At 39.7% G+C, this 27490-nt stretch overlaps 3 protein-coding genes across 3 annotated transcripts in view; all 3 read left to right on the top strand.

Annotated features, from left to right (window-relative positions):
• Positions 1 to 604: 604 nt before the first annotated feature.
• si:ch211-167j9.5 (tyrosine kinase receptor Cad96Ca) lies at positions 605 to 9262 on the top strand. The gene is made up of 13 exons (XM_044354385.1): positions 605 to 832; positions 925 to 979; positions 1144 to 1225; positions 1314 to 1410; positions 2664 to 2874; positions 3277 to 3415; positions 5264 to 5362; positions 5578 to 5738; positions 5884 to 6021; positions 6827 to 6938; positions 7424 to 7523; positions 8142 to 8241; positions 8866 to 9262. Exons 3-13 carry the CDS (start codon positions 1189 to 1191, stop codon positions 8977 to 8979), a joined length of 1308 nt encoding a protein of 435 aa, XP_044210320.1. The 5' UTR covers positions 605 to 832; positions 925 to 979; positions 1144 to 1188; the 3' UTR covers positions 8980 to 9262.
• Positions 9263 to 9434: 172 nt separating this feature from the next.
• tmem97 (transmembrane protein 97) lies at positions 9435 to 12243 on the top strand. Its single transcript, XM_044354237.1, has 3 exons — positions 9435 to 9991; positions 10129 to 10273; positions 11774 to 12243. The coding sequence occupies exons 1-3, from the start codon at positions 9875 to 9877 to the stop codon at positions 12046 to 12048; spliced, it is 537 nt and encodes a 178-aa protein (XP_044210172.1). The 5' UTR covers positions 9435 to 9874; the 3' UTR covers positions 12049 to 12243.
• A 3214-nt stretch (positions 12244 to 15457) lies between these two features.
• Positions 15458 to 27490, top strand: part of ulk2 (unc-51 like autophagy activating kinase 2) — a 40846-nt gene continuing 28813 nt past the window's right edge. The window contains exons 1-3 of the mRNA XM_044353324.1: positions 15458 to 16647; positions 19835 to 19927; positions 20123 to 20164. Coding sequence (XP_044209259.1) covers positions 16558 to 16647; positions 19835 to 19927; positions 20123 to 20164 — 225 coding nt within the window. The 5' untranslated portion in view covers positions 15458 to 16557. The remainder of the gene's footprint in view (positions 16648 to 19834; positions 19928 to 20122; positions 20165 to 27490) is intronic.

Raw genomic sequence — 27490 nt, 5'->3', positions numbered from 1 at the left:
TATATTACATTAAACTACCCAAGCGTATATGAAGTATTTAAAATTAGCTCCATCTCGACCACCTACAGTGTTAAAATGCTGCTTACATGTTAATGTATTAGTTATTAATAATAATCCAGTGAAATAAATCTGTAATGATATAACAATGACAGGGGATCTGCAGAATATATGCTTCTATTTAAAGTGGAATATGTCAAAAATTGAGTGTTTTTGACACCGTGGTGTTATTACCTTTTCTAAAGAAAGGAATACTTAATACACCACCAGTCATAGGGCAATGAAATCCAGTCAGTGGAGGGTTAAATATGAACAAAATATCAGGAAATATTTCACGTGTGCTTTTTTTTTGCTTGCAGAGTTTCATAAAAATGAAATAGATTTTAAAAATTCTTGAAAGTTTTGGTTGAAAACATTTGGTAAACTGACTAAAATGATCAGTGCAACTGTCTATTAATGCAAACTTTAAAGTTTGGGTGAATTCATATGACCATTGTGTAGCGTGTTTAGCGGAGTGACACTCATACTGAACATCAAACAGAGTGTTGGAGCATCATGCAGCTCAAACCACCTGCTACTTCTGTTCATTTCCTCTGCTTATGTTGTGGTCTACAAGCGATGAGAGCTCCTGCCGGTGACAATAAAGAAAGGTTAGAGGTTTACAGAACACATGGTTCAGTTCTTGAAGGTTTTTTTTTTTTAGCATTTTCATGTACTGCAAACAAAATAAAGGTTGCTTTGATTGAACTTCTCTGGAGGGTTTCTGGTCAGCATCACAGTCAGTGAAGAGTCATTCAGTGGACTTTATCAAGCTCGTGGTCATCAGAGAACACAGGTAAGGCTGTTTTATTTGATCATAGAGCATTTTATGAACTGTATGAGCTTACTGCCTCGCTTACTGTGTGTTCTCTGTGTTTGGGGCTTCAGGTTTGACAAGATGAGACGGCCGTAGGTCCGATTTTACATCAAACTGTGCTACAAAGTTAGTATTTTACTTTTAATATTGTCATATTGTAATCTTCTCCCGTCCCATTTGTTTAGTTTGGATTAAGTTTGATTAATATTCTCCCTACAGCTCAGCCAGTTGTGTTTCCCCTTTCTTTGGATGACTGATATTATTTTCAATGCTACAATATCACCCTCCAGATTGAAGTTATGATCTTTTACCTGCTTCACTGAGTAGATGACACGATGTTTTGTAATTCCACCTCTGACAATTCCTACTCAGGTGAGTTCTTGGACTTCGCAGGTAACATTTACTGACACATACTGATAGCATTTGGAGCTGACTGTTTCTGACATGTTTGGTCTTTCAGAATGTTGGCACCTGAACCCGCTGGTCTACGTCCTCATAGGGGTCCTCTGCTTCACCGTCCTGGTGTTCGCACTGCTGGGGGTCGTGTATTTAAAAAAGTAAGTCAGAGAGGCTGAATTGTGCTTTACTAGACAGTCTGAGCTCTACCGTTCTGGTTAAGTTAAAGCTCCACTCGGCAAGATTTATGTGTAAAATTGATTTTTATCAGCTGAGAGCACGCAGTGAAACATCTTTAAGACTAAAGCAGAAAGCACAGTAATCTTTGTGTTTCCGGATGTTCCTGTTTGACTGAGAATCAGTCATACAAGATGCAATACCCTGTAAACTGATGGCTTCGTTTTTCACAAAAAAATAGCCTTTTTTACAGCAGAGTTAACTTGTCACAGCAGGTAAAGCACAAGTGTAACTGATAACATGTGATAACTGGGTCAGCGTGGACTGTACCTGGTTCCTGGAACTGACACATTTCACTGGAGTCCAGCCATCATAAATACTGTTAGTTACACCCAGTGTTGGTTTTCCTGTCATGTCAAAGTTCCAGCTTTACCTCAGGCCAAACTTCATCACACTAGTGGTGAGCTTCTAAGAATAGCAAAGTTTAAAATATCATCCACCCAACAACAATGTAGCTTCAGTGTGGCAAATAATATATATTATGTTATTATATAATAATATTTAAAAGTTTTGTCTCTGACTTTATTGTACAAAATACAAGTATTTTATTTATTTTTTAAATTTTTTTTAGTCTTTATTGACAGACAGGAAGCATGGGGAGAGAGAGGGATGATGTGTGAACGGTCACTGATCAAAATCAAACCAAAGATGTTGTGGTTATATTGTCTGATTCTTAAGTATTTTATTTCATACAGAATGATTCTTAATTTTGTGTGAAATCAGACTCAATTTTATGCAAATTTCACATAAGCCTATATCGTGTCACATTTGTTTTACATGATTTTATTCCACTTTGTGCCACATCATTTCCATTTACTCACCATTCAGTTTTATGTATGCTGTAAGATGACCTTCAGGGTTTAGTCAGCATCTTAGCCATGCTAGCAGCAACACTCTATGGATGACAATGTTGGTCCCCCACTTCGGTCCAGACTGAAAAATCTCAACAACCATCAGATGGACTACCATGAAACTCTCTACAGACATTCATGGTCCACAGAGGATGATGCATGCCAGCTAGATGTTCTGATTTACAGGAGTTATGATAAAATAACTAAGACCAGACAAACAATCCTTTTTCTGGATACATCATGACCCTCTGGCACAGCTGCCTTGAGCTTGTGTTGGAATGTGTGGATGTGTTTTACTGTACAGTGAACATTACTTTATCTCGCAGATATCGCTCTTTGGTCCGTACCATTCGAGGGCTGCAAGGGAACAAGCTGTTGCTTGGTGCTGTTCCTCAGCTGGAAGCCTCCATCATACCTTTGAGGGTGGTGCCAGCAGTGGAGGAGAAGGAGGACGAGGAGCCTCCTCCCCAAACTCCCCTGCATCAGAGAAGCACAGTCAGGTTGTCCTCCAGGAGGCTGTGGAGAGGCCTGCAGCAGGTACCTCATGTCATCACGATTATATACACCAATGTAGACATATTTCCTGATATTTGACCTATTTTAGAAGCACTTTTTTTTTTTAGAGGACATAGCAGATGAAATCTCACATGCAAGATAGGCTATACTGAATGTTAACTGTACATGTGACACATGCTCTATCTGTGTCATGTCACTGGTGTGGATGTACAGTGTTAATGCTAATCATGTCTCTTTTCTGCCATAGATATCATCACTGCAACTCATGTTAGAGCTAAAATAACTCAGTTCCGGTGCAATGCAGCTTTAAGTTTATGACTTCATCTAGGATTGTTTTTGGTTTACAAATGTCTTCTCAATGTCCTGCTGTAGCCCACTGCTGAAAAGTCACCTCACAAGAATATTTCATGTCATCCATCCAAGGGTCCTCGTTTCACCAAGTCAGACCTGAACCTGCTGCTGCTGATCAAAGCAGGGAAGGAGGGCGTCTTCTACCAGGCCAGGATGACCAGAGGGACGTGTAAAGGCCACAGCTTGTTCACCTGCAAGATCAGCAAAGAAGGTGCATATTTTACATTTCAAATGTCCGTTGCAGGTTTACAAAGTTTTCTTTGAGGCAGAAATAATCTCAGTTTTTGAGTAAAAAGTAAAAGAAAAAAAAAACAGTAAACAGAAGCCAAAGTAAATGGTAGTAAACAGGCCTTACTGAGCTGCTGTTTCACTAGTCATGAGGATAATTTACATTCAAAATGAATAAAAATTGACATTAGATTTGTCCAAATTATATATCAGATTAATAGAATTTATATCCCGGCTACACCCTCAATAGACACTCAAATGTACATTAGTATATATGTTATACAATAACCAGTTTATTGTTTTGTAAGTTGCATAAAACCATATTTTTCTTGTTAAAGTTCAGTTTTGAGGACGCTAAATTAAAAGTTAAATTTTACAAACTTTAGTTTTAAACAGGACTCAGCCATCGTAGTGAAATAGCATAACTATGTTATGTGCAAAATGTAATTTGAGCTTCTCATTCTTTTCATTTGTATATAGTTGTATTTGCAAAGTGAAATAAGAGTCAAATGACAAATTGCCAAATACTTCTTTACTTTAGAGTGTTGAGGCTGTGGTAGGAAAGTGTGAGTGAAAATGTGAAGAAAAAAACATTCAGCCCACCTCCTTCCTCCCCTGCACTCAGCCATGCTGCGGCTAACTTTTCTTTCTTTTTCTTACTTTTTAAATGGCACCTAAACAGACATTTTTCAAATGTGTCTTCATTACAAAATTTACCTTGAACCCAAATAGAAATACAGAGGTATTTCCAGCATTCTATTGTTTGACATTTCCTCCTCTAGTCTTACTCATTTCTTAATCTTACTAACCATTTCACCTAAATTACAAATGAACATCTATAATCACACAACCCAAGAAATGTCTGGACTGCAGATAAGTTTGATTTTATGTGGTGAGGTTGTGAGATATCTGCTTGTGATTTTTCTGCAGCCAGTTCAGTACAATGGAAGTGTTTGAAAAACGACATTTTTGGAAGCAGTTTGGATGTTACTCTGGATAATCCACAGAGCATGCTGACAACAGCTTTCATAAGGATTATCTCATTGAAAGAAAGTAGTTCCAGTATCTAGGATGTCAGTCATTCCTGCATTTCCCACAAAACCCAAACCAAACTACACAGTTTCTCCAGACCTGCCATTGCACATGTTCATGGATTACAGTAATCCAAGTACAAAAACGTCTTCAACTGTGTTCTAAACTGCAAACATGTGATGAAATCACACACACACACACACACACACACACACACACACACACACACACACACACACACACACACACACACACACACACACACACACACACACACACAATCTTACTTAAGTCACTTTTGGGGTATTTACATAGACTTGCATTCATTTCCTGGAGACGTACCCTGACCCTAACCTTAATCTAACACTAACCATAACGTAATCCTAACCTTAACCACTGACCCGAAAATCAGTATTTTACTAATTGGGGACATGACTTTTGTCTGAAGCTGTCTCCAATCAACTGGTGTTAAGTCTGTGTGTGTCCCTGAAAATGACTTAAAGCATACTCCCTCATACACACACACAAATTTGCGCAGCTATCCTTGTTAGGACCTTGCATTGACTCCATTCATTTTGTACAGCCTAACCCTAATCCTAACCATAACCATAACCATAACCATAACCAGTTTATGTCTAATCCTAATCTTAGCCTAACCACAGTTCACACCTTACCCCCAACCTTAACCAGGACCTCAGAAATCACGTTTTGCCGCATTAGGACTTAAAAGTCTTCTTAGATTCAGATGAAAAGTATTTAGTACAGCTTTGATTTGATGTTTTGTGTCTTCTCCCCGCAGGTGTCCGTCCCAAGCATGTGAACACAGAAGTTGCCATCATGAGGAAACTGGTGCACCACAAAAACATCCTCCAGTTACTGGACTGGAACACCACTGAGGGTGAGATACAATTCAACATAAACAGGTTAAAGGATGCAACTGTTGAAACTGGCTCCTATTGGCTGTAAGGAAGGAGAGAGAGTAGCTTGTAACCACTGTTCTGTACTACAGTACAGTGCTCCTGGTTAGAAGATAATAGATGGAAGTCAATGAAACCTTGGACATGTGCCACCTTGTAAACCCCTCTTTCTATGAGTGTGTTTTGCTTTGTGCAGAGCCTTACGTTCTCATCATGGAGTATGTGAGCTGCGGCACTCTGAGGACCTTCCTGCAAACCAACAAAGTCCACCTGAGTGCAGACCCTGAGCTGCAGAGCCTCCTCACCATCGCCTCCTACCACATCGCTCTGGCCATGCAGCACCTGCGCTCCAAAATGGTAAAAATGTGTTATTAAGCACTCAGCTGTAGGATGATGAATAATGATATGTTACCACACATATCTAACTTAAGAATTCCAAAATGTCTTTTCACACACACATGAAAGACCTTTGTTAAACAGTGTCATGTGGTTTGTGCTGCAGATTGTGCACTGTGACTTGGCTCTGAGGAACATCATGGTCAATAAGTTTCCGTGGGAGGTCAAAGTGGCAGAGTTCGGCCTGGCCAGAGACTTAACACACATGAAGAGCCGCCGCAGCAGCCGCTGGGGAAACCCACGGGTCAGACGATATCAACACACACACACACACACACTCAGTCAGAGTTGTTCATGATGAGATTTCAGTTTTCCTAAAAGATCAAGATGTCATGTCTGACAACCCTAATAACTAAGCAGATAACAGTACATCCAAATTGTAACTTGATTTTTCATATATTTAAATGTGCATACTTTAGAATACCAAGTGCCATGTGCTTCACTGTTTTGGCACAAAATGCATTATGTGCACAAAATGTGTCTTGTGCCACTTATAGCCAAACCTTATGCCACATTCCTTTTTATTACACGTTCAGCCACTTTCGTCAAATCTTTTGGTCATTTTCGACCACACTCTGTGTCAGTTTTTGGTCACACCTCTTGTGATTTCCATTTCTTATCATTGCTATACACACTTGTAGCATTTGGTAAAAATGTATGAGCTTCTACCACAACTTGTGACACCGGGTGACTATTTTCTCTCATGTGTCGTGCATGTGTGTGTGTGTGGTCAGCTGTGTGTATCTTGTGTATCTCATTCTCTGCAACAGGAAATGTTGCAGACGTGTGGTCTTGGTGTAGAGAAAGACCAACGGTAACAGTATCAGAGTTACCTAGAATTTCCACCATGAGCCCTTTACTTTACTAACATCATACCAATATATTACAATTACCAGTCACACAGCATACTGATGTCATGAATCATTTTAAAATGACATGTTTATCTCTGATAGTCTGTGGTGTGGGTTTCAGTTTGAATGAGCTGGTGATTCGTATTTACAGGTTATACTGCTGAGTGTAAAATCACATTTTCCATTGTACTTGTACAGCAACGTGTGCCGCTGCGCTGGTATCCCCCTGAGTACTTCAAGAGCAACTATTACAGCTTCAAGGGAGACGTGTGGGCTTTTGGCATTGTGCTGTGGGAGATGCAGATGTTTGGTGAGTTGGTAACTCAGGTAATAACAGATGTGGCACAAACTGTTTACGGCTAGACAAATATAAGAGGCTGATGTTGGTTATAAACTGGATTATTGGATGGTGTGCTGGTCTTGGATCACAGGTATAGCTGCAAAGATTTTTTTCTTTGTGTCTTTGAGTTTCTCCTTTAGTTGTTCAGTAATAGTAATTTTGTATTCCCTACCACAACAAAACATCATTGGCCATTAGTCTGGATATATGATTAAAACTGACAAACACTGGATATTGGTTGTAATAATGGTGGAACTCACATGTGACCATATGACAAAGGCTAAATCTTGCAAAACAGTTTGAAATTAAAATACACTGTAAGTTTCAAAAGATAGCTTGAGTGAGAAAATGCATTTAAACAGACAATAAAAGTTTGTTTAATGGATACAAAATGTCATCAGGTTAGGTTTGTTTTATTTTGCAGCATAACTCATATGTGAATATGACATTTTCAGGTACATTACCATACCCGAACCTGGAGACATCAGAGGCAGTGGTGTACCACATCTGTATCGGCCATAAGAACACAAACCCTGAAGGCTGTAGACAAGAGATGTGAGTAAAAATGTTTTGTCTCATTTCTAAAACAGTGTTTAGAGAAAGACTTGATAGTCTGTTCTGTAATAACACATAATATATAACACCTAAAGCAATGTCTTCCAATGTATACAAGAGGATTTTATATATTGGATTTTTAAGCTCTATCATTTTCCACATTAATATTCTGTAAGGTAACATGATTCTTTTCATGTCCAAGAAATCCAAAAAAACATGCTGTAAGTAAGCTGTGTTTTTTGCAGGGTGGAAACACTTTTTGTAACATAATGTGACAGTAAAAATCAATATCTAATGATATGCAGCTCATTATGGAACATTTTTATTGCATTATTTCTTCTCTATACATGTAATCTGGGGAAATAAATTCTGTGATATCAGAGGTATACCTTTTGACAGATCAATGAACAATTAGACTTTTAATAAAAAGACAGAAAGGACCTTAAAGATCAATCTAAATCTAGTGTTTGATAATTAATCATTTCTTTCTATTTCCAGGTATAGTATAACATAAACTAAAAAGCTTTTTCTTACATTAAGACTTTGAGTCATTTATAGGATATTTGTTTTCAATTAGTACAAAACATGATGAAGCTCTTGTATTTGTAAACCTCACAGACTTCATGTCATGCAAGACTGTTGGCAGGAGCCGTACACTCTGAGACCCTCATTCACAGACATTGTCCGCATGCTGGAGAACATCATAGAAAGCGATGCGGTAAGCAACAGCAGGCCACTCTAATCTTTGAAATCATTTGTATAATTATATTTTGCTCTTTTAAAGGTATGTCATTGCTTCTTTGTCTTTTATATTCTTTCCTTGTATTAATCTGTAAAAATGAACAAAACAAAATTCTTTCTTGTGAACTGGAACCAAAAATAGTCTCAACCTGAATCAATGATATGTAGCTCACAGCTGCTGGATTTAAAGTCATATGACTTAACAAGCATGAGTAAAGTCATATCATGTATCATGCATGTGTAGAGATTATTCTATAATTCTGGTGCATTTCCTAGAGGGTATTTTTGAATACGCCTGTTCATTTTAAACACTTACTGCTGTGATGTTTCTAATGAAATGACTTGTCAGTCAAACAGTGTGGGTGAAGTTTGAGTTTCTGTCATTAGAACTCTTTCTATGTTCAGTGACTAACTATCAAAATGTACCCCCACACTGAATGGAAAAGTAAAACATCACGTCTTGTATGTGAGTGGATATTATTTGATCTTTTTTTAACGAACCACAGTTTTGTTACTGCAGTTGGACAAACAGTAGATTGCAGTTATGATTTTTTTTTTAATGAAAATTTCCAAGTGATTTAATAAAAGCTCTTCATTGCAGGATTATGTGGATGTTGAGAGTCCGCAGATGTTGGTGAAAGAAGACACTGAATACAATGAAGCTCAATGTCTGCGAGCTTCCAGTGTCACCATGGAAGACAGAGCTACCATCTAAATAACTCTATCAAGACAGCAGATCAGGCAGTATTTTGAACATTTTAAAACATTATTTTTAGGCTACATTTATCTGCTGGGTGGCAGCCTTTCAAGTGCTGTATGAAATATGACTACTGTGAGATGATCACATGTGCATGATAAAAAAAAATGAATATGTTGTTTGGCATTGTAAAATATCAGTTATCTTCTATTTTTATACTTTAACTTAAGTATTGTTCATTCTTTAATCATGTACAGTCTATTTTTATATAAATCCATTAAAACATACATTTTATATGTGATATCTGCTTTTTCATTGGACTACAGCAGTACAGTAAAAAAAAAACAACCTCTATACAGTAGAATAAAATAAATCCACATTTTTGCATTTATTTATCTAATAATTATTATTACTTACTTATTTATTTTCTCTTTTGATAGATTTTTTTCCTTTTAAATTATTTATTATCCTATCTTAAAACTTTATGAAATCAAGAACATATATAACATAATGTCAGGGCTATGTGGACATTATTTCAGCAAGGTCCTAGAAGCAGGATAAAAATAACAGCTCAACTCAAGATATAAAAGTGTTTGCCATACATACAAAAAGTACATAATAATGTTGAGGGGGAAAAAACTATACAAGAAATATTTAATCAAAGGTTGTACAGGGTTACAGTTGATTTCATTTCAAAACCAGCCGCTGTAGTAATTCCCACATTTACGAGGAGCACCTGAAGCAGCATGTCCAATATCTTCTGTGTGGGATGGATGGTGCGTTTAGGAACGCCCCTCTTCCCTCTGTTAGCCAATAGGATCCAGCCTGGGAACACGCGTTTCTACGACACACGACTGCTTCAAACTTGGTCCACCTTGTCCCGTACCTGTCGTTTGGTCTGAATAAGTTAGACATGATGGCCATTCGTCTATTAGAAATCATATTTTTCTTCTATTTTGCCTCTCACATTCCTATCACATTATTCATTGACTTACAAGCTCTTCTACCCGGACATGTGTATCCTCAGCCGGTAAGTGCCAGTAGGCTGCCAGCTAAAATACACCGAATAAGGTGGCTAAATACGCTGCTTGCCAATAAAACAAAGTTAAAAAGTTTTTGTGGCTTTGAGACAGTTCATTTTACTCTCTGAATTTTTCTTTCCACCAGCTGAAAGAGCTTCTGAAGTGGTATGCAGAGGAGTTCAAAGACCCGATGGTGCTGGATCCTCCACAGTGGTTCCAGTCCTTTATTTTCTGCGAAGCTGTGTTTCAAACACCTTTCTTTCCTATTGCAGCATATGCTTTTCTAAAAGGTCAGTTAACACAGAGCGTGGTCAAAGCTGTTCCGTTAATGTGTCACCTGCCTACAGAGTGGTCGTGACTGACTACCTGTTTAAAAACCTCTATTTTTAAAGCTGCCATGTTCAATGACGCAGAAAAACACGCATATAAACATGAATGAATGGCTTATTAGAATATTTACGACCCAGTGTTGAATTCGGCACTCACATAGTAACTCTAATTAAAATAACGAGTCCATATTAAGAACTGATTCTCATAGTGTGCTAGCTTACCCTGTACATTTAAACTTCTTAGCAAGTAGACTGTGAATAAAGTATTACTCTACTATCAGTGAAAACATCTTGGTGAACCACGAAGAGACATTTGGGACTGTAAGTTATTTGTTATTAAGGAGTTCACAATGTTATATTTTAATTTGTTTTCACCAATAAACAGGTCAGTATTAAATTGACAGTTTTTGTAATGGAGTTTGGCGTGACGTCAGAGGCCAGGACAGACGGACACTAGCTCACACTGACCTCTCCTGGATTTGTACTATGTTCACACGAGAACCGAATGACAATTAAATTCTGGTAAATAAAATTAAAATTTTACTTTTTATATTTTCTCACTTGTAATCATGCAGATAGTTTGGGGTTTATTAGTCATTCATAGACAAGATGACTGTCCCTGACTTCTCTGACTCCAAATCAGTATTTTTTTCTTTTTCTTTTTTTTCTTTATTTGACAGCTATTAACAGCATTACTGAAAATATGCCCGAGTTAGCCAGAAAGGCTAATTTTCATTTGTATTCCCTTTGCAGGCAATAGTTGAAAACATTAATGTTATCAATAAAAGCAGTGAAAATACAAACAATAAAAGCAGTGAAAATATGCAGATATAAAGAGTCTGCACTACATACAGACCAGACAGATAGCTCTTCAACACACTATATTAACAACAGCATGACAACATAATGGTAGGCCTGGTGAAGTGTGTATATTATGTACAGAGCCAATGATAAGCAGGAGCAGTTCTTACACTAAGCATAATAATAGCAAACAACGCAAACACGCCTCACTGTTGTAGTGTTCACAAGTTTGATTTGTAATGAAGCAGGCTCTTAATGTTGTGGAGAATGAATAGCAGGTAAGTTGTTCCAATCCTGAGAGGCCCTGACAGTAAAAGCAAAATGGTCAAAACTACTTTGTCTTCTAGGAGTAAGACAATCTCCTCTAGTTGTTGCTCTAGTAGTTCAGCTTGTTTTTAATGTGATGTAAGTACAGAGTGGTGGAGGAGCCATATTGGATAACACCTTGAAAATGAGACAGTCTACTTTAAATAGAGGTCAGTGTATTTTCATTTGTGGTGCTCACAGCAATTAAAATGACATTTAAAAATAGATTTAAAAAACCCATCTTTTTCCAGAGTCAGTCTCCTGTACTGTGGATAGCCTACAAACCTCACTGTTAAGAGTTTGTTTTGGAACTTCTTTGTGCTAAAGACATACTGTTAATTTCTTGTCTTCCAGGTGGCTGTAAGTGGATCAGGACTCCTGCCATCGTGTATTCCACCCATGTGGCCACCACACTGATCCCGATCTTGGCCCACATCCTGTTTTATCAGTTCCCTACGAAACCCCACCCTGGTCCCCAGACCCTGCAGGAGCGCTGGCTGCTGGTCTCCATATATGCTCCGTACCTGGTGGTGCCTGTGCTGCTGCTCCTCACCATGCTGCTGTCCTCCACATACAACCCCTCCTCCAAGTCTGGAAGCACATCAGCCAAAGCCAAGAAGAAGAACTGAAAGATGAACAGACTATAGCCATCTAATGATTGTTTTTTTTTACATTTTTGAATGTATTGTTTGTGTATGAGCTGCATACTATCTGAGCGGCTGTATGAGTCAGACTCAATAACACTATAATTAGTGGGAAATAGCCATTGTGAAACCTGACAGAATGCACACTTTCTATGTAAAATTAAACCCTTGTTTGTTGAACGTGTTTTGTGCTTTTGTCAGTGCTACAGTGACATTTATAAAGGAGAAAATAGTGGTCAGTAGAAAATGAGGGTACAAACATAATTCTTTAATCAAAATATGTTTTCCATCATACATTTACACATAACCATAAAGGTGTGGCAAAGTGACTCCCTGGTCCCTGGTGGTTAGTCTCTGATCTCTGGAACCAAAAGTCTTGTTCATATTTTTACATTACATCAACCTGAACTAGGTGTAGGCAAAACCCACCTGTCTGTATGTTGGTTAATCTGGTCTAAAACTATCCTTAGACCACTGGTATGAGTATGGAAAATCACACATACACCACGCACCCAGGTCATAATACAGACTGTCTGTTATTTTTAGCCTCCAAACTCAACCTGAGATAACCCTGATGACATCATCAGGGTTATTTTCTTAGACTTGACAAAGCTCCTCCAGAGCTGCAGAAGACATCACTGTTTTCACAGACCGAGTAGACTGAGTTGTACTTCCTGTGACCTGAGACCTCATATGTAAAACCCTGGACAACACTGGTTCACCACACTGCCACCAACTTTATATCTATCACAATCACAGCAAAAATGATTCCACACACCAGTGCATCTGGATTATAAACTTGAAACTCAATGGCTGTTGTACACACCCAATTAGCCATTTGCACTTTATTATTGTATTTTATATTGTTGTTTGTCCTCTATGTACAATACACTGAGAGACCAGTTTATGGTATACCTGTACAATCTGATACAATGCAATAATATATATATCTGTGTGAAGCTTATAATGCTTATAACAGCTTTTAATACAATGCAATACCCTTTAACTCTCTTTAGACAGCTTTGTGATACCACAAGAATAATAACTGGTCACTCCATGCATAAAAATGCAAAACACATCCGGATATACGTGACTTTATTGGGCATCTGGAAAGTCTAACATGTTCCTTGTCTCAGTAAAGGTTTAACAGCTCAAGACTACCTTGCGTGTGACACAACTGCTAAGGTGGGCTAGAAAAGATGCGAGGGGCAGTTTGTATCATCATCACAGTCCATGCTCATCAGTCTGTCTACTCTGCTAACCGCCAAAGACAAGGAAGGAAACTATACAAGAAATAGCCGATGGATGGCCAGCTGTTAGCTGTAAACTAGTGTCTGTCTCAACCTGTGCCCACAAAGTAATACAATTCCAATACCAACTTTTCAAATGAGAAATAGGAGGTGTGGTGTGAGTCTGTTGCATAGAGCTTTGTTTTAAAAAATTAGAAAAATGCTGACCTATGAGAAGAGGTAATAAACCAGATCTTCTCTGGTAGGTCATCCTAGAGTCTGCGGGCCCTGTTGGCAAGGCCTCACTCACCTTTGTTCCTTGTAGACTTTGGCACCCAAACAGCAGCACATACAAGATCTGGATTGAACCTGAAAGCCAAGGCAGTTTTGCCAGTTTTAATCAAATTTTCATCAGTAAGATCTTAAACTGAGTTCTAAGGTGATGCAAGGATTGCTATGACATGCTTTCATTTTTTTAGTGATGGTTAAAACCCTGGTTGCGAATTATAAGCAGGAGAACATTGTTTATAAGTCACGCACAATCACACTAGTCCAAACGGTGTATAATGAATGTATGAATAACTCAATACAGCTCACATTTCATCCTGTTATGGCACACTTGAGCAAGGCACTGATCAACCATGCTGCCTGCAAGTTCCTCTGGACTTGCGGAAGGCATCAGGGACTGTTGTCAGTGCCTTCTTTTCACACAAGCTCATAGAGGCTTAAGCTGTGGGACCCAAAGTATGAAGGACCCCATAGAGAGGAGAGACAGAGTGAAGGGCTCCTCTTAACTAATTCAGTAGTGCCTGCTTATCTGACTTTGTCAGCAGCTCAGCCAAGCAGCTATTTCAGGCATGACCAGAGAGTTAAATAGTGGTGCAGCTGTGGGCGGTGTGGTGCTACTTCAAGCTCCTGGTCAACATAAAAAAATCCTAAATAGAAATTGGCCAATCTATGTGTCTGTTTTCTTTGTCAGCCAATGATTAAATTGTTGATATTTAAATTGTTATTTTTACCGGCTGATTGATGGAGGTTGGCTTATCACACAACCTCAGACCAAACTATTTTTTAAAATCTCTTTGTGGTTGGTTAGTGTCTACTATATGTGGGCCCTAGACTTGTCAGAAATGTATTTCATTCATGTATTTCTTGTATGGCCTCCTGTCAGAGCAGCAGCTCATTAGAGAATCATTCTAATATGAAAAATACACAAAAATTGCCTTTTTATTTGCAGGTGGGAAAGCAGCAGTAGTAAGGTAGAAAAGTTAGTTATAGATGTAGCTCAGAGAAACTTGCTAATTGTATAAAATTGCAGGGAAATGGAATCTGTTCCTCATTTTAAAAATGCAGAGGTTAAAAGTGTAACATAGCAAGTATTTTGTGTGTCAGTCAGACTTTAGGTCTCAGAGACCACCTTTAAAAAACATACAAGTTGACCCTCATCAGGCTGGCAGCTGTCATGTTCATTGGGTAGCATTTTCACAAACACGTAGACTCAGTACCATGGGCTTGAACCCTAAATTATAGACATATTTTTTGCAGCCTGTTATGTTTTTCACAGGTAAGGTTTGGTTGAACAAGCAAGTCTGTTATATTTTCAGCCACCAGAGGGTATAAAACTCCAAACAGATGCTATACACTGTTAAGTACAATAAGCTCAGTGTATCTCTGCTGCCCCCATAAATTTTGTATTTATTTCTGTTATTTCTAAGAGAAGATTTTTTTTCTGTTTGACAGCATATGTTATGATGTTATGTACCCAGTCACAACCTCAGTGTGCCCATACTGTATCAGTGTTTATGAAGCTATTTTTAGACCAATACTTTATGTTTCATTTATCACTTAATCACATCTCCAAAAATGTCTTTCCTGTAGTAAATCTCAATGTCACTTCACATTCATTTTTGATATATTCTTCAAATAAAATGAAAACTTAAACCATCCTTAATTGCACACATAATTGAATTACCTTTGGTTCAAAAGTATTCAAAGTCTTGTTTGTCTTATTTTAATTTTATATAAACATCCTGGTTAGTGCGTGTTCAGTTTTTCTTCGAGGCGTCCTCAGAGCGTCAGCAGACGGACTAACCCTTGCAGCGGAAGGAAAGGTTCAAAGCTTGCCTTCGCGGAAGGATAGCGTATAAAAGAGAAACATGGCACTAGCTCTCAGTATTGTTTAACTCAACGTCAGGACGGCAGGACCTGCCGTCTGTTGTGATGTGACAGACGTGTACAGTGATTGAAAATTGTAGTTTATATTAGTACGTTAACTTACAGTAGCTTGACGTGGATGGAAATGTAATTGAAGCTGACGGCTGTCCTACGCTAACCTTAGCTGTCCCGTCAGACTTGACGACGAAGGAAACAACGAAAGTGTTCGTTTATGTCACACGGATGAAATTAATGCTCACTGGCGAAACGTCTGTGTTTTTCGAGAGGACAGAAATGTGTCTTGTGGACTTGGACGTCTGGTCGAAGAGGACAGATAACAAGGACTAACGCCTTCAGATAAACAACAGTCCTGTGTTGACATTTGTGTTGCATCCTTGAGATTTTTTGAAGCTAACAGTGACTGTTGACTAGCTCGCGGATGTTGGCTAGCTTTATAGGTTGCTACAGCCTGTATTATTCAGATAGACGCAGTTTAAATTATTCATTGTCACCCAACAGGGTAGCGCTATTTCCATAATATTGCTGTCATGTTTGCAGAGACCTGCTATGGGCAGCAGCTATGACGCTAGGTGTAGCCGCACGGTTATGTCACTGTCAGGCTAACAGATAGCTCGGTGTCTGCAGCTGCTCTAGTCTTTGCATGGTCATGTCTAGCAGGCTTGGCATCATGTAGACTGTCCCTCTGAACAGGTTTGGTGACTGGGGACGTACAGTGTGTTAGTGAGCCTCCATGGTGAGTAATGCAAAGCTGGATTGCAGCTATCCAACTGGGTCAAAGACTGACAGCTGGCACTGATACAGTTTAGCTCAGGATTGTTGCTAGCCATGCTCAAAGCCGTCTGCTCTGTGTGATATTACAAACATCCCAACCTAGTTAGAGGGCATGTGAATGCATCATGTCCCGACTGCATCTCTTATTTATGCAATAAGACACATCAGAGCAGCCTGTCATGAAATAAAACCGCAGTGCAAGAATCAGCATCAGGACTGAGTGGATCATTTGCTCCAGGATTATTTTCTGACGAGGAGAGCAACATTCAAAGCTGCCCACCACAGTGCCCAGCATCAGCTGGACCATCAGCCCATTACGATGGAGACAGTGGGAGATTTTGAGTACAGCAGAAAAGACCTGGTCGGACATGGAGCCTTTGCTGTGGTGTTCAAAGGAAGACACAGGAAGGTAAATAAACAGTTAGCCTGCAATGTTTTTCGTCCCCTCTTACCCCCTCTGTATTTAGAGGAGAAAGGGGGCAAGTAGGCAGCTTAATTATAAAATCTGGGTCAATGCAGAATTCAGTTCTGTGGGCTGTCACCTTTTTTGGGGTGGTAATATTTACAGATGCTTTTATACCTTAACATCTAGATTTAGTGTGATGTGATGTACAGTCACGCAATGACTGATTCAGTGTTATTTTATCAGCCTGATGTTAGTTGTATAAGTGAATTTATGTCGTTTCATTCATGAAACGGATGAGTCAGGCAACAGTGAATGACTTGCTGACGTACTGAGGCAGGAGGGATGATGGGGTGCAGTGTTTTTCCCTTTGCCTTTTTAAGGATGCAAGCATTCCTTATGTAAGAGCCGCACAGGGTTCATTCACACTGAAGCACTGAAACCTGTATTATTAGCATAACATAATAATAATAATAATAATAATAATAATAATAATAATAATAATAATAACATAAGAAATAGAAAGAAATCATTACATTTGACTGGAGTGTTGTGTCACTGAAGGACACAGAGATGATGGGTTTGTTTGTGTATATGTGGCAGAGACGCAGAACATGACATCATGTTGCCTCCGTTGCTACCGTTGTGAAGCAGATGGTCCTGAATTCTTCAATGAAAGCCACATCAGAGCATCCTCATGCTCCCTGCTGTAGTCAGGGCACCGCAGCTTCTGTGTCTCAATTTAAAATCGATAACTAGCTCAGAGCCTGGAAACTGAACCGAACGCAGGCCTGCAAACAATCACGCCGGTCATCACTGGAAGCAGTGTGTGTGAGCACGTCCAGCCACTGCTCACATGCCTCCCCTGTCGTGTTTAAACGGACCTGGCATGTGATCAGTGTATTTACTGTTTAAGTCCTATCATCTGCATTCCATTTAGCCTATTTATAGGATTATTTCCACCTCAGAGGAACAGGAAGGTTAGAGACACCTGCATGCAACAGACATGATGGATTGCTTCATTGCCGAGGCAGTGTTGGATGTTACATATGCTCTTGTTACACTGTGATATCATGTTATCATTATGCAAAGGCTCAGATAAAGCCAGCACATACATTATGCTTGAATTAATTTCTTTAGGGAAAATGTTTTTCACACTTTAGGGAAGATGTTTGTGATGATGTAATTGTATGTCAAAATCCAGTTAGATTTACATCCTGAAAGTCTTTTCATAGATTTTTGATCTGCTGCTATTCTAAAACATATAAAACTTAACAACCTTTAGAGACAAGTTGCAACATGGCACAGCAGTGGACTGTACATGTGGTTAAAATGTTTTTACTAAATGAATACATTTAGCATGTTGCATACATTTAGAATATACTACTCAGGTGTTGTAGTCTTCCTCTCTCAGTCTCACTCTTCCACTGTCTATCACAACACCTTCGACTATCATCTGGTTGCAGTGTTGCTGACGTTAATCTCTTTGTTGCTCACACCTCCATAATCGCCTGTGATTCATAAATGAGATCATGCATTATTCTGGAAAATGAAAGCGTGCCCCTGTCTTTGCAGCATGACTCTGAGCAGAGGATAACTGCTTACTCTGCACTGCTTAACTCTGCGTCATGTGGCGCACCATCCAGAAATTAGTTAGGTTTGATAGAACACCCCCCCTCTCACCTCCTCCCCCCTACCTCCAGCGTTACATTAAGGGCCAGCAGGGTCACATTTTTATTTCTTTTTTTCTATGGCTGTAGTGTTTGGCGGCTCAGTCACACTTGGCTGGGCAGGCTGTCAGTGAGTAGGGGATGGATGAAGCTCAGTTGGCAGCACATTATACACACACACACACACACACACACACACACACACACACACACACACATACACACAAACACAAACAGACTCATGAACTCATGTCACTAACATGCAGTCCCACTTGTGTGCTGAATTCTATGCCAGGCTCTAGGCGGAGTGCACCCGCAGAAGAGGAACATCTCCTATTAACCTAGATTCATTTGGAAAGCATCACTTTTTTATTCATAGAATTCCTTCCTTAGCCTACTGTCTAACTGACCATGTTGATTTCTTTTATGCATACCGTCTCTGTGTTTTTCTCAAGGGCATAGAAACAATCTAGCTGTCTCCTGGGTTTATTTCTGTGTCCTGCATTGGGTGTTTGCGTGTACAGCACATGTCCTGAGAGCCTCTCAGCTCACGTGAGCTCCAAAAGTCTTTTTATACCCGCTCCAGGAGCTCATCTGGAAACATTATCTCAGCCCAGGGAAGAAAAATAGGTCCCTCTCCTCTCACTTTGCTTTTAGTGTAAGTAGGCTGGCTCCCGTTCTAGCTGTCATCTGAGTGCCTCGTCATTGAGCATGTCATTCAGTGCAATAGGCTTGCCTAACTGTCAGAAACCCAAGTGACCTGGTGTTATTGGGACGGGTAAAATTTCCTCCGTCCTTCTAGCCAGCTCTCACACAGAGATGCTGACAATGTGATTAAGGCCAGAGGGCTTGGCTTTTTACACACACACACACACACACACACACACACACACACACACACACACACACACAGTCTCTCTTTCACATATACTATATAATGCTGCTGGCCTCCATTTAAATGTCACATCGTTAAAAGAAATGTTTGAGTATCCCTTCAGTCGTGCTGAGTGATATGAATATCATGAATACAAACGCGTGTGATAGAGTCACTAGATGTGCATTGAGTAAGGGAAGACAATACAATCATATGATGTGTTCACCACCTAGTTGTCTAACAAAATGTTTTTTATAGCAGAGGTGCCATTTCACACAACAAAGGCCATATAACTATTGTTTAGGCTATCCTTTACTAACTAAATTGATCATGAGTGTAGATGCTTTCCCCTTCAGCTAAACATGTCCCTGTGGGAGAGCCTGAACCAGCTGTATGCTCTCCTTTAATGCTCCTTTGAAGAAATAGATAGGTTGTTGTACCAAAGACTAAAATGAGACTGTATTAGAGTAATAACACTGACATTATTTATGTTACAGGCCCAAATTGCATGCCAAACCAAGTGTTTTGTAAAGAACGGTTCAGGATGAATACATGCACCAACTGAATATGTCATTAAAAATGTGGACTCTAACCATGTACTGAGTTGTAACCTTTTTTTCCCTTTATTCCTGCTCTCCGTGTTGTACAGAAGACGGATTGGGAGGTGGCCATCAAGAGTATTAATAAAAAGAACCTCTCCAAGTCCCAGATCCTTCTTGGCAAGGAAATCAAAATCTTGAAGGTGAGCATGATACTTAATAGCTTCTCACTTATCTCCTCAGTGTACTTAAAGAATGATCTGATACTGACCTTGTGAGTTTGCGCCTTTGAAAGAAACAGGCCTCGACTTGCCTGGTAGAAATATCAATGAGAATGATCCCATTAGTTGCTGTAGCCCAGTTAATGCATCTTGTTTCCCTGCTCTGTTTTTACTCAGGAGCTTCAGCATGAGAACATTGTGGCACTTTACGATGTCCAGGTAAGTCCTGATCTTTTCTGTATATTGAAGTGTGAAGAAAAATGTGACTTTTATAAACTGAAAATCAGTTGTCTATCCAAAATTAGGAGTGCGTGTAGAAATAGTTTCACCTTTTAACCATGAGTCAGTATTTTTCTCCATTGAGTGTGCTCTGTGGTTTTAATGGCTGGCTTGTCTAAGTTCCACTATCTATGGAGCAAGTCTTTGAAAAACATATACCTTCATCCACAAATCTCTTAAATGGTTCAAGAGGATCAATGTTGCTATTGGTTAGGCCTTGGATTTAATGCTGAGTAAGGCTACCTTCTGTCTCTCTCTGATTCAGAGTCATACTATTGTAGTGGTTCGATCCCATCAGTCCAGTTGTCAGGTTTGTGCTGCACAGCTTCTACTACAAACCTGACAATGACCATGAAATGCCCTCCTATGGACAGCCTGTTTGCATCTACAGAACAGTAGATCGACAGGCTTTACTTGCTGCCTCTCCATGACTTTTATACACATTGAGCCATCAGAGAGTTGGATGTGAAGCTGCTGTTCCATGCATTTCTGAGAATATATTTTACAAGACTACATGACCCAAACAAACCACTTTTAATGCTTCTGGCCACACTATGAAGCCTGTGGAAACTATGCAGTATGACTAAATGAAAAAGAGAGCATTGTGCTGAATCTGAAAGGCCACACTGTCAGTGCACTGTCACATATACAGAACACTGTTTGATGCCCATCCGAGGGGCCCATGTTGATGTGCACATGTTAAATGAGCTCAGATTTATCTTTTGTCTTTGGGCTGGGAGCTTCACATCTAGCAGAGTCACATATATTCTTTGCACACAGTCTACCTTCAGATCTTTGTGGATTAACAAAATGTCTATTTAGAAATAAATACAGATACTGGAGGCAGAATATTTTGGTGTGTTTTTCAAAGCTCCTACATTTATGACTGCTCATCCTGTTGTTTATACCTTTGTAAAGCATCAGTGTTATTGGTCGTTGCACACACAGATAGGTCGCTCGTAGGCGTTATGAGAGGCTCTGACTGCATTTATTTATGTGGTGGTCTGCAGCTACACGCTTTAAACAGATGTTTGTACTTGTAGTCTTTTTTTCTAGAACTTGTGGGGAAAGGGAGTCTTTGAATTGCCGCAGTGAACTTATTCATGTTAGACTTGCCGGGTATACAGAGAAACATGGATCTGTTATTGGCTGCTTCCCTTGTCACTCATGTTTACAGTAAATTTACTTCAACTTGTTGTACTTCACTTTGTGAACACATAATAAATGCTAGTTATGATTCTGATCAGTCTGTCGCAGAAGTTCTTGTCAGCAGTCAAAATGAAGTTCTGCTTTTTGGTCTCTGTTCCTAGGCCCAGGGTTGCTATAATAACCCTTTAGATTTGATTGTCCTTCCAATGAAGAGTTACAAAGAGAGACATGAGCAGGGAGGCAGTAATAGCTAAAATGATGATAAAGCACTTCCCACGTAGTAGTGGTACTTCCTGTGTTTGTGGAAGCCTCCCACAGGAACACTGCTGATCAGTCAATCCACCCTTCCACCCCTCCACCCCTCTCTTCATTCCTCCATCAGTCCTGCTGATGTAATAACCTCCTCCAGAGGCAGATAGCTCAGGAGCCCAGTCATAACTCAGCAAGTGGATACAGTAGAGTAGGAAGCTTCCATCAGTGACAAGACTTAAAGAAACATACAGTGTAATTGTGATTGAATTAACTGGTTCTTGAGTTTCATGCCTTCGTTGTTCCTTGATAAGTTGCTTTTGAAATTGGAAAAAAAAGAAAAATCATAACCTGAAAGAATATAACATTTGTGTATAATTATTTCATTACCAAGCGCACCGGTTGTGACACAAGTAAAAGAGACAGGCTATGCATTTTTATATGTCCTTAGGGATAGTAGAAAGAAGGGTTAGGGTTAGCAAGCAAGAAAATGTGTGAAGTAATGCTACTAAAAGGTGACTTCATTGGGTGTCCAAATACTCTATCATCCTGCCTAAATGGATAGTTTAAAGGAATAGTTAGCCATTTTGGGAAATAGGCATGCCTATTCACTCTCTTGCAGAGTTAGATGAGATGATTGATACCACACTCATATGTGTCCATTCAATATGAAGCTAAAGCTAGCAGCTGGTTAGTTTAGCTTAGCATAAAGACTGGAAACAGGAAACATCTAGCCTACTGTGCTGAAAGGCAGACAAAATCCACCTACCAGCTCCTCTAAAGCTCACTAACTAACATGGTACATCTCATTTGTTGAACAAAAAGACCATGACATATAAAAACATGTTGCAGCTTTGGGGGTTATGTGCCAGACCACTTCTTGGCTAGTCACAGTGAGCCCCTGAAGTCTTGTCTTCACTGTGAGGTTGTGAGGCAACCAGCACAGACTTACCTTTGAACAGAACCAGGATAGCTGTTTCCTTATGTTTCCAGTCTTAATGCTAGATAAGCTTAGCTTAGCTTCGTAATGAATATACAGAGCAAGAAAGCAAATAAGCATATGTCCCAAAATGTTTAACTATTCCTTTTAATGCATAAAAATATAGTATTGCCCGACTGTAAGCTCAGTCTGATTGTAAGACAAATTAAAGTCTTACAATCTGGGTTGTATTATATTCTAGCTAATATATTATTTATTAGGCTAGACATTGATTAATCACCTCAGGCATGATACTTTGAAGGCTTCAGGAAGACAGTATTTATATCACCAAAATAAAGGACTTTCAAACAACCTTAAACCGAGGAACATGGTGGTTTTGGCACCAGACAGACACTAAAATACTGCTTCTGTCAAGTTTTAATACTTTCTCAATTCCTCAAAACCCACTTTGTTAATTGATATGGTCTGAGGTAGTTTCTTCATGCATTCTCTCTCTTTGTTTCTTTTTGTTTGCCTGCTTTCTGTCACCTCCGCCTCTGTTGTCTGTCTCATTCACTGGGATGGTCTAGCACAGCTATGGGCGCAGTGTCTCCCTGTCTCTTTTTTCTGACCAGCTGGCATTTCTTTTTTCCATCCCCTGCAGGATTGGTCTGTCTGATGGTAGCCAGTGTAATGGTGTGTATTTCCTCTCTTGGTGACTATCAATAGAGTCTGGTGTGTGTGTTGTAGCCCTTTGGTAACAGAGACCAACTGACAGCTGCTACTTTGCTCTCCCTCTTTTTACTGTTTCCATTCCTTATTTATCTTTTATATTTAGCTCACTTTTTCCATTTTCTTGTTTCCCCATCCTGCCCTCGATCATCACTTCTTCTTGCGTCTCCAGTTGGCTTCTACTCAGCCTCATCAGCTGTTGTTGTTTGTTGGAGCCACGTGCTGTGCGACTGGGTTTACCCAACAGAACAGGAAATGTAACTCGAGCTGGTTTGTGCAACTGTCTAGTCATGTCTAGCCTCTCATTTTGATTAGAAAAAGCATAGATTCCTGCTTGTTACTGTCTTTTTGTAGACTTTTATACATTTTCTATACTTCTCTTCTGTGGGCTTGTGACAGGGCATTTGGACAGACATGAAACACTTTCAGTTAAACAATTGAAACGCAATTATTAAAAGTAAGGTATATTAAAATGTGCTTGAAAGGGCTTAAGTTCAAAATATTAGAGTTGCAAACAAGCTGAAATATTTAATTTAGAGCCAGATTTGCCTGAGGTCTTTACTGTTCTTAGCTTTACCAAGAGGAACTGGGTTTACCTAATTAAAGTCTGATAATAATGACCTTTGAACCCAGTCTTTCTGACCTGCCTGTTGTGTGCACTATGGGTGGTTACTGATAGACCTGCTGACAGGTGACGGCTGCTGGGAAAGGGCCAGTCTCTAAGTCAGTAGCAGCCTCATAAAGGGTGACAGAGATGGTGAGAGTGTTTGACCTTTTGGTAAGTGTGATGCTGCTAATGCAGTGGATCATGTATGGTTCAAGGCTGTAAATACTTGCACACAGAGCTTTTGTTGAGACCAAGGAAATTGAGTTCAAGCTTATTCCAAGACCATATGCAGTTGAAACTGATTTAACAATAGGTCCAAGCAGGGGTGGAGATCAGGTCAATGTTGAGATCAGACTACTTGAATCCTGTTTAAAGACCTAAATACTTCTGCAGTAAATGCTGTACATGTCTGCTTGTACATGTCTACATAATGCTTAGGGAATTTCTCAAGGATTGAAGCAGTATCTGTTGGCGCATAGACCTAGTTTTTGTATTATGTCTTTTGACGATTGATAACCCTAACCCTAACTAAGATGTGCCTGTGTCAGAATAGACAGATGTATTAAACACATACAGTTTTATGTCTGTTTGTTGGTTGGTTGCTCCATCAGTTTGGCCCAGATTGAAATATCATAATAACACGCAAGTGGGGGGGGGGGTACTGGGAGGATCGCAAACTTGCTTGTGATTTCGTAGATCAAAATTGAACACTCATTTTGATTGACTTTCGATTTAGAATTGAAATCGAGACACCCCTACTGAACAACTATCGAAAGGATTGCCATTCATGTTCCCCAGAGGATAAATCCTACTGACTTTGGTGATCCCTTGACCTTTCCTCTAGCTCCACCATGAGGTTGACATTTATAGTTTTGAGTGACCTATCTCAACAACTATTGGATGGATTGCCATGGGATTTTGTAGGTTCCCCACAGGATGACTTGTAATAACTGTCTTTTCATCTAGTGCCATCATCAGGCCAAAGTTTCAGTTATGTTTAGTGCTAATTAGCAAATGTTAGCATACTAACATGCTAAACTAAGATGATGAACATGGTAGACATTATACCCTCCAAATATCAGCATGCTATACTTCTAGTGTGTATGTTTTTGCTAGTATCAGCAGCTAACAGGATGTCAGCAAGCATTTGGCAGATGGCAATATGCAGGAAGAGAAGTTCAACCCAAAAAATCACTGAATGTTCACAGTAGGATTCTTACAATAAAAATTCATATGAAACCGATGTGTATCTTCATACATGGTAAATGGACTGTACTTGTATAGCGCCTTTCTAGTCTTCCAACCACTCAAATGCGCTTTTACACTACGTGTCACATTCACCCATTCACACACATTCATACACTGAATGGGTACAGGGGCTACCATGCAAGGTCCCAACCTGCCCATCAGAGGAAATCTAATCATTCACACACATTCTCACACTGATGGCACAGCCATCAGGAGCAATTTGGGGTTCAGTATCTTGCCCAAGGACACTTCGACATGCACACTGGAGGAGCGTGGAATTGAACCGCCGATCTTCTGATTAGTGGACGACTCGCTCTACCTCCTGAGCCACAGCCGTTTTTAAAGATATTCAAGTCATAAATGGATTTTGGTGCTGTTTGCTTCGGTATCATATCAGCATTGGTTCCAGGCCTCAGCAGTTATATTTGGTCATTGACCAGTTTTTCAGCTCTAGTTTATTGTACAGCACCACTGACAACCCTTCACCAAGTCCTATATCTGAATCTTAACTCTGTGATTTCCCCTGCCAGCCCACACAAGCTTACACCACAGCTGACTACGTTTCTATCCACATTGCTGTGTGTGTATACAGTACCAGCACCATATAGACTAGACAGCATTGTGTTGGTCTGAGCACTGAATAAACACTGAGTAAAACTGCTTATGTCCTTTTGTATGTTTTAGGTTCACAATAGAGGTGTTCATTCACTCAACATCACATTGTGACAATACGCTAACACTCCACCGTACTACCTCAGCACTTCTTGTATTCTTTGCTGAATGCACAAAAGAAAACCGTCACAGTTCTTTGGCAGGACTTCTCATTCCTGCTGTTTGGGTGCATGATCCACTATCTGTCTGTCTTTAAATTGTCTTGAACAAAGTTATTAGAATTCTTGAAATTTTCACTGTGCAATGATTTGTTTAATATAGGATACTAATAGTATATTAAGGTAATTTACATTCAATAATATTAAGTTGGGTTAGACTTAAATCTTATGACAAAGAAACTAGAAAAATGCCATTGAAAATATGACATGGACCACTTGATAGGTAAAGCATTAAAAATCTTATAAAATGTCTTAAATTTTGCTCTATAAAACCTCCACATACACCCATATGCCAGCTTTCATGAATGCAATAAACCTTGCTTGTGTGTGAATCACCAGCTGCTTCAGTGAGGAAAGAAGCTGTACCTGCCTTCCTCTCAGAATAGCTGTGCATTGACAAAAGACTGCAGGGCTGGATGTAGGAGTATGTGTGCCCATGACAGATTGCAGGTCCTTATTCCCAGCACTGTAGTTTGGAGCTCTGCTCGTTTGCTGCTTTTAATGACAGTCTTAAGCACACAGCTGAGCGCCTCCTGGTCCTCCTTCATGGAGCTGTTAATGTTAAGCAAGCTGCAGCCGTGCGAGGTAGATGGGTCTAATTATAAGGTGTCCTGTGTCAGGGCTCGCTCTCTCACATAGGCCCCTTTTCCACAGCTTGTTCAAGGCGGGAATGCTGTGCCTTTATTCCGCCTCACTGTTCTGTATAACAGTAAGGTACACGGAATTAGGGGGGCAGAGTTGCTCCGCCAATAAGCTGGCTATGGAGGTAGTCACAAAGCCGGATCGACACCTGTGTAAAAGGGAAAGCCAGCACAGCGAGACAAGGAGCTGACAGGGAGCTGCTGCTGTTGTGTTGCGTCACGCCTCTGAATCTGGAACGCCAACATGCTATGTAGAAGCACACATGAGGGTGGCGTTATGCTGGCTTTGTTTGGTTCAGTGTAAAAAAGCAAAGGCGGCTTAATGACGGACCTTCTATACGGCTGTAATGAGGGATCTCTGTATAAAAGAGCCTTTAATCTGCACAGTACAGCTCAGCTGTTTCACCGTTTGGATTCCTGTGAACTGGCAACAGAGACAAGAGGGAGTGTGTTTGTTTTGATTTGACATTTAAAAAATCATTAACTTTGCACTCATCTAAGATGGTCAGAGTCAGATATTCCCTCCTGCCAAGTGCTGTTTAAATTTGTTTTTAAGTCATTATGGCTAACACACCCACATGCTGCTAATTATAATGTAATTATTAAAATGACTAACAACATTACAGTTGTTTGCCAAAAAAACCCTCTTAACTCAAGATTCATTTCTGTCTGGAGCTCCACATGACTTTCATTAGCACAAGAAGTTTCAGTTTTCAAGGATCAAGGATATCTTTACTATCCCCGAGGGGCAATTTGTTGCACAGCCAGCAGTAACCACTTAACCATCAGACAACAACAATTATAAATAGACAAATATAGCTGCAAGCAGCTATTAGCAGGTTCAAACCTTTTTTGAGCTCAGGAGAAGGAAGCAGCTCAATCAGCTCAAAG

This window comes from Thunnus albacares, chromosome 6, assembly GCF_914725855.1.
Source record: "Thunnus albacares chromosome 6, fThuAlb1.1, whole genome shotgun sequence".
In the NCBI taxonomy this organism is placed as follows: domain Eukaryota; kingdom Metazoa; phylum Chordata; class Actinopteri; order Scombriformes; family Scombridae; genus Thunnus; species Thunnus albacares.
This window is presented reverse-complemented; position numbering and strand designations above follow the sequence as displayed.